At 35.3% G+C, this 13,690-nt stretch overlaps 1 protein-coding gene across 1 annotated transcript in view; it reads left to right on the top strand.

Moving 5' to 3' along the window:
* The window catches only part of KIF6 (kinesin family member 6), a 140,013-nt gene that overhangs the window by 80,580 nt on the left and 45,743 nt on the right, over window positions 1-13,690 (top strand). Inside the window, exons 14-15 of the mRNA XM_042821733.1 lie at window positions 4,550-4,652; window positions 11,462-11,517. Of these exons, the coding sequence (XP_042677667.1) occupies window positions 4,550-4,652; window positions 11,462-11,517 (159 nt within the window). The remainder of the gene's footprint in view (window positions 1-4,549; window positions 4,653-11,461; window positions 11,518-13,690) is intronic.

Genomic DNA, 13,690 nt, shown 5'->3' with positions numbered 1-13,690 from the left:
TTAAACTTCATGAAGATCTTCTGACTCTAAGAAATAAATTCTTTTTCAACAAGCAACCAACAACAACAGAAAGAATTGGTCAGGCCTAATAGTGCCATTCCTAGTGTGGATGCCCATGAAACCTTTATGAAGAAAAAGTCTCTAGAATAAAATCTTGAAAAATGTCTATTATTTGTAATCTAGGATTACCAAAACAGGGTCCAATAGTATTTGTGGTTGTTGGGTACCTTTAAAAATCAGCATCATCTCTTAAATGCGTTTAAACATGTCTGGTATTCATGGAAACAAAATAATTTAGATTTTTTACTTTTGTGCTCTTACCTACTTGGATTATTCCTTTAATAATACCAGTGGATAGTATTCAACATTAAAACATTATCCAGATTGATATTTTTTCTCCCAGCATTTGAGCATCCAGTGCAACACTATGCATATGTATTTTCCATTTAGAATTTAAAAGGCATTAAATGCTGTTTTGAATGACTGTAAATAGCATTTAGTACATAAACGTGTAAAATGAATTGCTTAAATGATAGAATAAGCTGTGTGATATTTGCCAGGGGATTTGCTGATATGAAGGCTTATATCTTATAAAGATAAGATCTTATATGTCACCTTAAAAAATAATAAGGCACCTCCAAGAGCATTGTTATATTTTTTTTTTCTCAGTTTATTTTGAATTATTGTTAATTACAAGACTTTAGTCCATTAATGAACACTACAATGCACTTTCTATTTCTTGGTTATTATTGTTCTTGTTGCTGTAGGTCAGCACTTGTTAGTAGTCATTGTGATTCTCCTTTCTGAGCTCAGTGGGATCATTTTAATTTGCAGATTTTTCTGGAGGAGTCTCTTGCACTGAGACTTTTTGTTTCATATGCAGGGTGGTGCAGTGCACTGGATAGAAGTGCAGACTGAAATGAACATTAATAAAGTTCAGTGAGAACATTATTAAACATTCAAATCCAGAATGTGGATCAAAACATGACTTTTCCCCAAATTTGAACTCTGATTTTGCAGTGAATTACGAGTTTGCTGTAAACTTCATGCTGTGAATTGAACACATTTCTGAATATTTGAACATTAAAACCAACTTACACAACCTGACAGTAAAGTTTAAAAAAAATTAGTACAAAAGTTATCACGTTTTTTTATACAACATGTCAACTAGGATTTCACAAGTATTATTGCAAGAAAACTGAATTTTTTTTCTAACCATCCAAATTATGTTGATAATGATTATTCCAATTTGCAGTGTAATGACAATGACATTTCATAGCTCTTGCCTGTAGTATGTGAAGATTTTCTTAAATAAGAATTTTGAAATATTTACTTTGTAATACCATGCCACAGTATTGAATTTGTTTGGCTTGTACAAGAAAATGAAAATTGTTGAATTGTTTTCTACAGGACTAAGTGTTTTAGCTGAACTGTTCGAGAACCTTGCTAACGATGTGCTATCATCAATGTTTTCTCAATTCTTTTACTCTTAAATTTATTGCATATAATGCAGTAAATATATATCAGTTTGCAGCTAGAGAAAAACTATTTAATAAAATTATGTCATTTGAGAAAGTGTAGATGTCATAATTGAAAATACACCAAGCACACAGAATTATCATTACTGAATATATTACCTCTCCAAGCTTCCAATGCTTCTTGCAATGGTTTTTTTTTTTTTTGGTATTAACATTGCTGTATTCCCTTATTATAATTCTAACTTTCTCCATTATTACCTACATGCTGCAATATGCATTCTGTATCAGTTTTATGCTCGTTGGGCTGAGGTACAATCTTAATGCTTCTTTCAAGCTGCTAAGATACTGTTTTCATTGTTTTCATTGTGGTTGTTTACTATTCCATAGACTTCTGTATTTTTTTGAAGTGCACTTTATGAACCAGAAAATTTCCCATTCTCATGAGTTCTAGAGATCTATTCTTATTTGTTTTGTTAAGCTGTACAATTCTGCTGCCCCTTAATATAATGCTGGAAAACTATTATCAGAATACCATTAATTTTGGTTAACAGACTTCTGCCTAGAAGCAGTAAGCACTATAATAGTTTTTGTATTCCAAACCTAGTGCTGCTGCTTACTCAAAGGTAAAGCATTTTCAGAAGGGTTAAATATTTCATGTTGTGTATTCCATATAAGAAATTGTGATTCACTGTTTATTTTAAGCTCAGATGTGATCTTCATTAAGGCTTTCTGCACTTAATGAAACTTTTTCCTGAAAAAAAATAAGCAATTTCAGAGGGTCAGTTCAGGTTGCCCCTAAAAATTAGCGTCAATGATGGGATGAATGTACTATAAAATTCTGCTTGCAAAGCTGACTCTTTTCTTCAATGGAGGCTTGAAACATGAACGTTATATTCTCAGGTCATCACTGCAGAAAAAAAGAATATATTTTCCAAAACCCTTTTACTCTTTTGGATCTCGCAGTGGCAAAAGTGTACTGTATCTTTCTTTGATTTTCTTCTTCAGAAAGGGTGGAGCATTACTACATGCTTTGCCATTTAAACATTCCTGGTGGTTCTATTTTCAACTCAGAATTTTTAGATTAGTAACAGATGTGCTGATTCTTTCAACTGAAATAGAGTGGAAGTTTTTCTACTATACTTTGAATAGTTTTAAAACTTTCACTGATTATTGAACCCTGAATGCTAACTTGCATTACCAGCCTTCAGTGTAAACAATATCTTATACCACAAAAATCTCACTGAAGTCAGGGGGAAGAAATTCTGAAATGATAAGCATCATGAGGCGCAGCAAAATATAGTCCTGCATGAGCTTAAAATGTAGTTTTTTTCATGCAAACTGATCAGGACCCAAATAGGTGTAGCATTCATGAATTGCATGGCATAACTTTTAGGTATGTTTTGTTAATATGCCTCATCCCCACTTACACCAAAATTGCGAAGTACATAGACAGGAAAATAGCTTGCAAGCTTTGTAGGTTGTTGGTAATGGTGATTCATTGGCACAAATCATATAGGAAATTCTTGCACAGCAAAACTCCCAATAAACTTTGGTACTCTTGTAGCAACGGATTTGATTTCCCCTTTGACAGAGGGATATCTAGTGTGATAACAGCCCTGAGAAGAAGTTTTGTGAATGTCAGTTGATGAAAGATTCAATATGAGCCAGCAGTGTGTGTTTGCAGCCTGGAAGGTTAACTGTATCCTGGGTTGCATCAAGAGAGGTGTGACCAGCAGGTCAACGGAGGTGATTCTGCCCCTCTATTCTGCTCTTGTGGGACCTCACGTGGATTATTGTATCCAGTTTTGGAGCCCCCAGCACAAGGACATGGAGTTGTTGGAGCTGGTCCAGAAGAGAGCCACAAAGAGGATCAGAGGGCGAGAACACCTCCTCTATGACAACAGGCTGAGGGAGCTGGAGCTCTTCAGCCTGGAGAAGAGAAGGCTCTGAGGAGATCTTACAGCATTCTTCCCGTACCTGGCCTTTAGGAAAGATGGGGAGCAACGTTTTATAAAGGCAGGTAGAAACAGGATGAGGGGAAATGGCATTAAACTGGAGGAGGGCAGATTTAGACTAGATATTATGGAGAAATTCTTTGCTGTAAGGGTGATGAGACACTTCATCTTGTTGTCTGATAAGGCTGTGGATGTTCCAACCCAGAACATTCAAGACCAGGCTGGATGGGACTGTGAGCTACCTGTTCTAGAGGGTGGTGCTCCTGCCTGCAGCAGGGGGCTTGGAACTATATGATCTTACAGGTCCCTTCTAACCCGAAACATTCTATGATAGCTCTGAAACAGAAAAACAGGCTTTGATTTATTTATTTGTTTTAAATGTCATGCATAACTTCTTATTTAGATCTGTGGATCATTTAGCAATGAGAACTGGTAAATAATACAGATCGTAATACTTTCCTGTAGTATTTTGAAAAAAGATTCGAAGGCCAAATATGTCATGACTTTCTGGTGCCAGAAGGAAATAAATCCAATATTGAAAGTCTAAGTGGCAGAAATCAGCTATTTTTGTAGCCACTATATCTGATTTACTGAAAGGGGATAACATTCACTGAGGAATATGAAACACATGTAATTAAAATAATCTCCAGTTTTTCTCTTCCCGGAGTACTGAAAATGTTCAAGTCATGTCTTGGGGTAAATACGATAAAGGGGTGAAAGAAATACTGAAGCAAAGTGCAGCTTGGTGTTGTGAAAATCCTTCTAATATTCTTCAAAATGTTTTCAATACTTTAAAATTTCGTACATTGGTTTTATTTATAAAAAATTTAAGTTGACTTTATACAAAGTTGACTTTGCATAAAGTCAAGTCTAGATAGAACTTATTCAACACAAGCTTTCAGATTTTGTTTCTCCAAAGTGAAACAGAATTAACTTGCCAGGTAAAAACTTTTCAGTTCTTTTGTGAAAAATTCTTTCCTGTTGGTGGGCAACAGAGCATAATCTGCCAGGTTCTTTAAGATGCTTTGGCTGATCTGTCTAAAATGGGATAAAGGAAATGTGAGATTTCTGCCTCTTATTCACTCTGACACAGTTCCTGTTTTTTTCTTGAGACAGAAGGAAAGATGTCACTTGGATGTCATGAGGCTTTTGAAGTTTTCATGCAGGACCATGCTGACAGTATAACCATTGAGGACAACAAACAGCTTCTCAAACAGAGGTGAGTGTCCCAATAAGGTACAGCTGGAGAGAGGCATCTGAGAGTTCATTATGAGCCTGGGTAAGAATGCATAATTTTAGATCGGGGGTTCTATGTTTCTACTTAGATTTTGGTGCAGAAACTTAGCCTTTTCTGACAGGGAGATTCCTTATTTGGAGGGCACTGAATGAGGACAGAATGAAAGTCTGAAGAGAATATGATAACGGTATTAGTGGTCTCAGAGCATCTTTCCTCTCGTTTTATTCATCTTATCTTTGTAGCCCTATGGAAGCAATGTGGTAAATGGCATTCATGATCATGAATTATTGAGAGGAAGCTAGATTCATGTGACTAAATTGATTACTGTAATTTCCATTGTCAAAAATGCTTTACTGGCTTCAGCACTAAATTGGACAGTAAAGCAGGAGATGTTTAACAGATGCTTTGGTCTGTTGCTCCTAACTTGTTTGCCAAGTGATTTTAGATCTTCCTGTTTTGCTCTCTAAAACAGAAATAATGTTTTATCCTTTCACATTTGTTGTTAACACTAGAAAAACACTTCAAAATCTTCTGGTGAAGATGGTGAGAATGGTGAAATATTAACATGAATTTTCATGTTGCATACTTTGCACATCTCAAAAAATAAACTATCAAGGCTTGTTGTCTGTATAACAGTACTGTTTCACTGTCAGTTTTGCAAGCATTAATCCTCCATGCTCTGTAAGAGGAATATGGCATTTTTAGCTTAGGCATGCCAAAAGCAGATCTCTCAGTGTGCCCTTCCAACCTGATGAGGATTTACCTCATTTCTTTTATGTTTTTGCTTGATTTTTTTCCTCTTCTTTTTCCCCCTTGAGTCTCCTTCTCAATATCTTATCTGCTTTCTTGTATTTCACTAATAGAACAATTTTCCTACTAAACAGGCATGCAGGACACTATTTTCAGCATCACTGAATCAAATATTCATTTATTTCCTCAAAACTCAGGCAATAAATGATCTCCATGTCTTTCTGGCTTACTCATGATCTTGCTACTTACCATTTTTGTGAACTGGTTAATTTTTTATCCAGGTCTATCACTTGCAGCCACAGGTGCATCACTGACAAAGTATTAGATACACATAAAATGTGTAATGCATGTGTTATGTTATGTTATGCATGTAAATCAGACCTTTAATAACATCTTCCATTTGATCAATAGATGATGCCACATATATCTTGCACTGCAATAATTTCTGTTGTTGCTGTCCATTAAGAGAACACTTCATGGTTACAGCATGATCATGGGAGCACAGCAGCTCTGAATTGTCTCCTGAATTTCTTCTAGTTAACCAGAATTTAACCACATTTTCTCTGATCATTATTACAATTGAATTAAACCAGTGTATACTTCTGATTTCAGAACATGCAATAGGGATGTGTGGAACCCACAGACTTTGACACCAGATTTTCTTTCCCTAAAAGACAAAGAGATTCAGACTCACAGCCCCTCTCTACTTTGCTGCAGCTGGTTGATGAAATTGGTGCTAATGTGAAGGCTGATACTTAGAAATGAGAAGCAAGGTCTCCCATGTCATTTTACAGTAGATTTTAGTGAGATATTTGTAGCTCCAAGTATACTGAGTTCATTAAAATGGGTTTATATAAAGTCCAGTCTGTAATTTGGAATGCAACCTCTGAACCACCAGTTGCACAAAAACTGGGTTACCCAGCCAGTGTTCAAATTGCACAGGAAGACGTGTGGACACCAGATGTTTAAAGGTTACCATAACTTCCCTTTACATAGAGATTTCTCATGTTAATATTTTTGTTTATAGTTACATAACCGCTTTTGTCATACCAACAACAGTATTTGGTTCAGAAAGTACTTATTTTTAGCTGTCATACTCCTTCCTTTGGATATTTTGGGTAGATTTTCTTTGGCTGTTATTTATACTGTTCTTGTATTAATTGAATGGTGATTTGTCAGTGAGAGTAGTTCAAATTTTGACAGCAAAAGTCACAACTATTTCCCCGGCTGTGAAATTATTGACGTATATGAATTGTGGATTCTCCCTCCTTGTAAAAAAAGCTGCCTGGGCATGGTCCTGGGCAACCTGCTCTAGATGTCCTTACTTGAACAGGGATTGGACCAAACAACCATCAGAGGTCCCTTCCAACATCAGTCATGCTTTGATTCTGTGTGTATGCGTGTATTGTGTATGTGCATATGTTCTGTAACTGCTTATTTATAAACAATCAAATGTAATCATTTGATTAAATCAAATACTGAGAAATATCTATCTTGCCGTAAAAACAAACAAACAAACAAAAAAACCTAGAAAATCACGTGAATAAAAGCAATACTGTTTCAAACATAAAACTTTTCACCTACTACTTCAGAGACCTTTACAGGGAATATAACTCAGTACTGTAACTTACTACCATGCCTGGATTAAAGGGGGGGGTGGGGGGGAAAGAAAGCTTAGTTAAAAATCATTTCTCTTTGAAGCTCATTTAGTGACTTCCTGTCTGTGTGAAAGACAATAGATTGAGACTATCCCGTTAGTACAATTGCCTATGGGAACTACTAGAAAAGTGACCTTGTAAGACTGAAAAAGTGATCTATAGGTTAGTTTACAGTTAATTTTACAGTACAACTCTTTCTATTTTTCTTCTGTAGAACAACTGCAGTGCTGCTTAAATATCTATGCTTGTGCCCAGACAAAATGAGACTGCTGGAATTTGAACATCCTATACCTGACTTTTTGAGGACTTAATAGTGTCCTGTTACTCAGTATAGTCATGTTCTCTTAAGAGTTGCTTCTCGAAGGAGGAGAAATCTGTCTCATTTTCTTGTGCAATAAAGCTAGAAATATTCCCAGCTAAGCCACTCCAGTGCAATATTGTATACTGCACAAAGCCTTTTAAATTCCATTCTAGTCAGTATTTCCAGTAGTAAAATTGTACTAAGTTCCCAGATGTAATGTAAATCTAGTTTCCCCTTTGATGTTCCTTATTAATTTTTTCCACTTGCCTCTTTTCTTGCTTTGTGTGTCTCAGCTGCTTAGCAGCTAAGTCGTTTTCTCAGTAGCTTGGTAGCTATGTATGAGTTTCATGGAAAAGATGTGTTTCACTTAAGTCACTCAGTTTCTAATTAGAAATGAATGAATGTTTGTATATTCTACTAAATATCTCTGCTGTCTCATTTGAATTTGTCTTGTTTTACATTATAAGTTAGAGATTTGTTTTTCAAAATATTAAATTTTTAATTGCTGACCTTTGATTGATGAGTTAAACCTTTGCAAAATTATTGCTCCGTGACAATTCTCTATTCATGTAGGATACTCATGGACTCTTTTGAGCTTACAATGTAATTGTTCACTCATTTTTATTTTTACCAATATGAACTTTATGAGAGATATTTTTTCTTAGAGTAGTCCTTTTCTTTCAATAAAATCAAATTTTGTCTTTATCATGCTTATTTAATTTTACTGTGATTCGTATTCCCAGATGGAATTTCTTGGTCTTTCATAGACTAATGCAAAGTGTTAGTTATAGTGCCAGTTTATAAACTATGGGATTTGAGAAACAGATGCATAGCCCATTCAGCTAGTCCTGTTTTCAAGGCAACTAGCTACGGACACCGGCTGGATAGGCAGTTGGCTTCAACTTGTCCAACTGAATCTTATCTATGAACATGAATCAGAGCCCACTTTTGACTCAGTAGTTAGTTAATGAGGTTAATATTTGACCTATGGAAGCTGGAGGAAAGAGAGAGATACTTCTGTTTGTTCCCTTTAGATCTCTGCACAGTCTTCTGTACTTGCTTGAGTATTCTAAGTCTGAAATAGTTCAAATGGTTATATGAAAGTCTCACAGATACTTCAAAGGCTTCTGCTTTCATTATGCAGGATATAGGAAGTGCTGAAGAATACCCCAGCTGGAGCTATTTAGCTCTGTTAAATTCTGCCTTGAAAAATAAGTGTACAGATGTGAATGTGGTTGCCTGAAATTCCAGCTCTTTTGAATTTCACTTGGGAAATGAACTGATTGAGAAAAGGCAGTTTTCCAAGACCCTCTTCCCAATGGGATATTCATATCTATCTACTATGTTTTGTCATTATTTGAGTTAGACAGAAATACAATTTGTGGATCTCCTCAGTTATCCTGTTTGAGCAAGACTCATCCAGGTCAGTCACAGGCTTACTGAAAAATGGTGTGTTGCAGTTCTGTCTCCACATCCAACAGGGTTTGATTTGCAGAGATGAAAGTAACAGTTCAGACTTTCACATCAAGCCTAATATCACATGACAAAGGTCACAATGTAGCAAATTGTCCTTCTACATTTTAAACTTTTACTATTTCAACTGTTACAATGAATTAACAGTTGTAATCCTCACAGCAGAATACATTTAGCCTATGAATGCCTGATATGGATGCCATTTTTCCTTAACAGCGTTATGTAGTACCGAGTTAAGTATAGTGGAGTAATTATACCAAGAACTGTTGTAAAATATCAGAAAACTGCTAGGGAAAAAAGAGGATAAGGCATCAAGTTCTAACAGGCTGTAGAGAATGTGAGTGCATTTGTAAGGCTCTGCTTTTTAATGAAATATGTAGATGACAAACTTATGAAAGAGCAAGACATACATACAGTGAGAGGAATGCTTTATAACACTGAAGTGAGCATCACTACAACATCATTCTGCTAGCTAAAAAAAAAATTCTGATTGTTGGAATGATTAACGTGCCATGTGAGTTCTTGATGATCTGAGTACTATCAGGATGTCATCAGTGAGTTATTTTAGACATATAACTGCCAGAAATTTTACACAGTACTGTTGAATTACAAGAGAGAAACACAGTCTTGGCTCCCCAAGGACTTTCAGTATCACCAAACTTGCGGGCAGGCAAGACACTGTCAGTTTGTATGAGGGCTGCTCTGGAAGAAATGCCTTGTGAATTTTTATGGAGATGCAGCAGTGGATGTGAGCACAGTGGGTGTTGCTTTTCAGAAGTGAAGACAGCAACGGTGTGTCACCACTGGTGCAGATTTTTATCAGCGCAGAATGCAGGCTTTCGTTCATCACTGGCAAAAATGCATAGCTAATGGTGACTATGTTGAAAAAAGGTGTTTTGTAGCTGAGAATTTGCTCTATTGAACAGTGTTATTGCACTCTGATCTGTTGTTTCCATGGAAATAAATAGGAGATACTACTTTCAGAGCAACCTCCATATACAGTTTAAATTACTTCACTCAACAATTTGGGATATATGTCTGTGTTGTTATTCATAATAATTGCAATTTTTTACATTCATTGCTTGCTTGACCTTTTTACTAAGATTTCTATAACAATATCTGTGGATGTTTGAGGACTGTTTCACTGACATTATTCAGTGCTTTGGAAATGAGAGTTTGTAAAATGTGATTATCACATTACCTCTTATCAAGGATGATCTCAGATGAACTTTTTTCTCTCTATGAATAATTTTCTACTTAAATTCAATCAGTTGTGGAAGAAAAAAAATTACAGTAAAAAGCATATGAAAGTTATTTGCAGCGTCAAAAGAAGGAGACAGAAGAATGAAAATGGATCTTTGCAGGAGAAATGCAGTTACCAGTATTAGACTTGTCCAGGCTGCCAGATTTAAAATCACTACTTTTGTAGAAAGGATCAAGTGATGTTTATTTGCCACAAGTGGTTTTCTTTCACACACATTAAAGAAATGTGTGAGTAGATTAGTTCAGTAAACACAGAGAGAAGAACCACCTACTGAATCACCAGCAACACGTCTTGCTGCATACTGAGCTTCCTTTGGTCTCTCCTCCAAGAGATGACTAAGTTCGTTTTTCCTGTCAAAACACTACTCCAAGATGGAAAGGCCTTATTTTATGCTTGGATGATAGAAATGTGGTATAGTAAGTGAAACAAATATTGTGTATTACAAAAGGCAATTATAAATTTTCTTGAAGGAAAACACAAAATTTGGTCTGTTCCTATTATTTATCTACAAAAATTGTATTCCTCTATGATGAAATGTACCAGAGGAAATTTCACATTTAAAAAAAAAAGAAAAACGAAAAAACCCACTTTCAGCTTTAATTTGAGATCCAGTTATCTGAATATTATAAAAAGGTATTTTCCAAAGCCAGATTTATTTATTTGTTTCCATTCTTCTTACTTGGGCTGTTGTTTGCTTGATATCTGTGTATCTTAATTTAGCTAGATTTAGCTTGTATCAATATTGGACCATACCTGTAGGTATATTTGCATTCACATAAGGACTGTCTGCAGAACAGAATAACGTAGCTTATTCACACCTTCTTTTTTCTGTTTGAGAGGTTTCTTAATGATGGAGACATGCATGTTCGCATAGCACAGATGGTGATTGTCAATATGCTTATTATAGGTTTAAATTTTTTATTTCCTCATGAGCAGAAGTTCACATATTTAGTTTTCTCTTATGTTTTTTTTTCTTTCTGTGCTCTCTTTCTATATAGCTGTATGTTATTAAAAAAAAAACCTGCAATTAACTTATCATATTAAAATTAATAGATTATTGTATGTATATTATCATAATTCATTGTAATAAATTGCTATTTATATATTTAAAGAAAGACAGTCTTTAGATTGAAATAGCATTTATAGTCATATAAATTTACTTCTCTTTCTAGCATACCGATTAGTTGTATTTGTAATGGTTTCTTTTAGACCGAACTCTTTTTGGATGGAAAATATTTTCCAGCCTGTTCTACTTACAAAACAAAAAGTAGTCCTGAAGAATTTCGTATTCTATGGTAAACGAAGTTTTTAATTAGCTGTGTTTTCTGTATCGTTGCATTAACAGGTATGCTGAAGCTAAATGTCTTGGAGAAAAAATAAATGAAGTGAGAAATAAAATAAGTGAGTACATGTCAGCTTCATTTTACATCTATAGCTGATGAAATCACAGCATTCAGAGGATATATAAAGAGATTTAATTTCTAAAATAGGTGAATCAATCTGTTACTAATATTTCCAAAGAGATAAATTACCTTATGTTATTAGTAATAATTTTATGTATCAGTTTTAATCTGAGTAACGTGAAAATGTGATTATTGCAAATAACATGATTATTGAAAATAATGTGAAAAACAGATCTGTTCTTTATTTGATAGGAAGTCTTAAACATAGCAAAGGGAGAAGTTAAGATATTGATATCGGATTTCCTGAATTTCCTTGTGGGATGAAAGGATCCAAAAATTATTGTTTCAAATTGTGATATCTGTGGATGAAGAGCTGTATTTTGTTTTTAATTTCGTATAGCTTTTGTTAGAAGAAGCTTTCTTTGTTTAATCACTCCTCTGCACTTCCTTCATAGAGATTACTTGGAATGATTAACTGAAGTCCTGCAGCTTAGTGGGGGAATTCTTCATTTTTTATTTTAGGGTGCCAGCAGCAAATATTTGGCTTCCAATTTCAAATCATTCGAAGCCAAAAATCACCTAGACATATACTGAATGCAAGCGAGGTTTTATCCAATCCTCCTTCCAGCCTTGATATCTTCCTAGGTTATTTCTGAGTTCTGTTGAGGTCTGACATCCTTCCTAACAACTGGCTATCCAGACTCTATGTCAAATGTGAAACGTAGCTTTTGTCTTTGGAGATCAGGTCTGTGTTCTTTTGTATGTAGACATTCAGGTGTACCAAATCTCTTTGAGATTCAAATACAGACTATGAGGAAGTAACTTTACAGGCAATTCGGCATTGAGGTGTGGCTCCCAGTTTCTATCTCCTTTCTTTGTAGGTAATATCAGTAGATATGGGCAATAACTCATCATCATCACTTCTTGTCTCATAATAGCATTTGATTGCTGGAAAAGGACAAAAATCTCAAAGCCTTCTTGATGATTGCTCTATACTTTCACTATAGTTGTGGTTATATTCTGCATAGCAATGAATGGTAACTACAGCCAGATTCGGGTCCAAGTCATTATTAGGTACATCACAATGCCTACTTGGGAATGCTACACAGTGTATTTAAAATTACTACATGGAAAATTTCAGCCATGATGGCACAGTTTGTTCAAACCTCTGCACAAGGATGTTTTGAAGTGATGCAGAACCGGAGACACCCATTGCAGAGCCAGTGTTCTGAATACTGGGTTGTTTCTACAAGACAAGGCACATCTGTTGAGCCATCAGGTCAGGATACAACTTCTTTTCCTCTCCTTCTGTCCCGAAGTTCATAATGACCTGATTTAGTTCTTTCTCCTGGGTTTACTTATATGTGATGCTTAGCCCAAATGAATTCTTGGCATAGATTGAGGTAGAGACAAAGTCAGCACTGGGTTTCAAATTTCTTTCTCTTGCTGAAGATGTAATCCATTTTAGAGCAAGCATAGAGAATACCAGCAATGAACAGTCACACTCTAGCACATAATTCTCAGTGCCAGAGGCTGTAAAAGTGATGCTTGAGGATAGGAGCCTAGCAGCCACCTTACTTGCACCTTGTATTTAAGTCGTCTTTTTTTTTTTTTAAGTTTTGGTTGTAAAATGGAAGAGGTCCTTTCATTTAGTTCATACTGTAACATTTCTGTATGAGCAACAGATTCCATCCATTATATTCAGATTCCATATGGATATGCTGATCTCTGCAGACTATGTAGTGCTTTGTGGATTGTTGTAAATCACCAATGTTTGAGGTTTGAGAGTGATCATATCACACAATCTTTCCTTAAATTCTTTCTGTGTAAGGTTATGCGGCATGGAAAATTAGCACTCTGGTTAATATACATAGTGTATTTTATTCAGCTCTTCTCCTGTCCAGCTTGTATTTAATCACAGTTGTAAATAAATCTGCCTATTAGCACTAATCTAAAAGTTATTAAACCTTTACATCAAGAACAAAACTTTATGACTTATTCAGCTTACCAAATGCAATTGCTTTGGTTAACATAGTTCAGCAGCCTGAAAAAACATTCATTTGTCATGTTCATAGTATGCATAACATTAAAGACACTAAGTAAGGCTATTTATCTGCCACATTTTTACTGAAAATATGGCAGGAAGAATAAGAGTCCTCTGCAGCCTGCAA

Source organism: Centrocercus urophasianus, unplaced genomic scaffold, assembly GCF_019232065.1.
Source record: "Centrocercus urophasianus isolate 14NV4802_14NV808 unplaced genomic scaffold, USGS_Curo_1.0 seq_10, whole genome shotgun sequence".
Lineage (NCBI taxonomy): Eukaryota > Metazoa > Chordata > Aves > Galliformes > Phasianidae > Centrocercus > Centrocercus urophasianus.
This window is presented reverse-complemented; position numbering and strand designations above follow the sequence as displayed.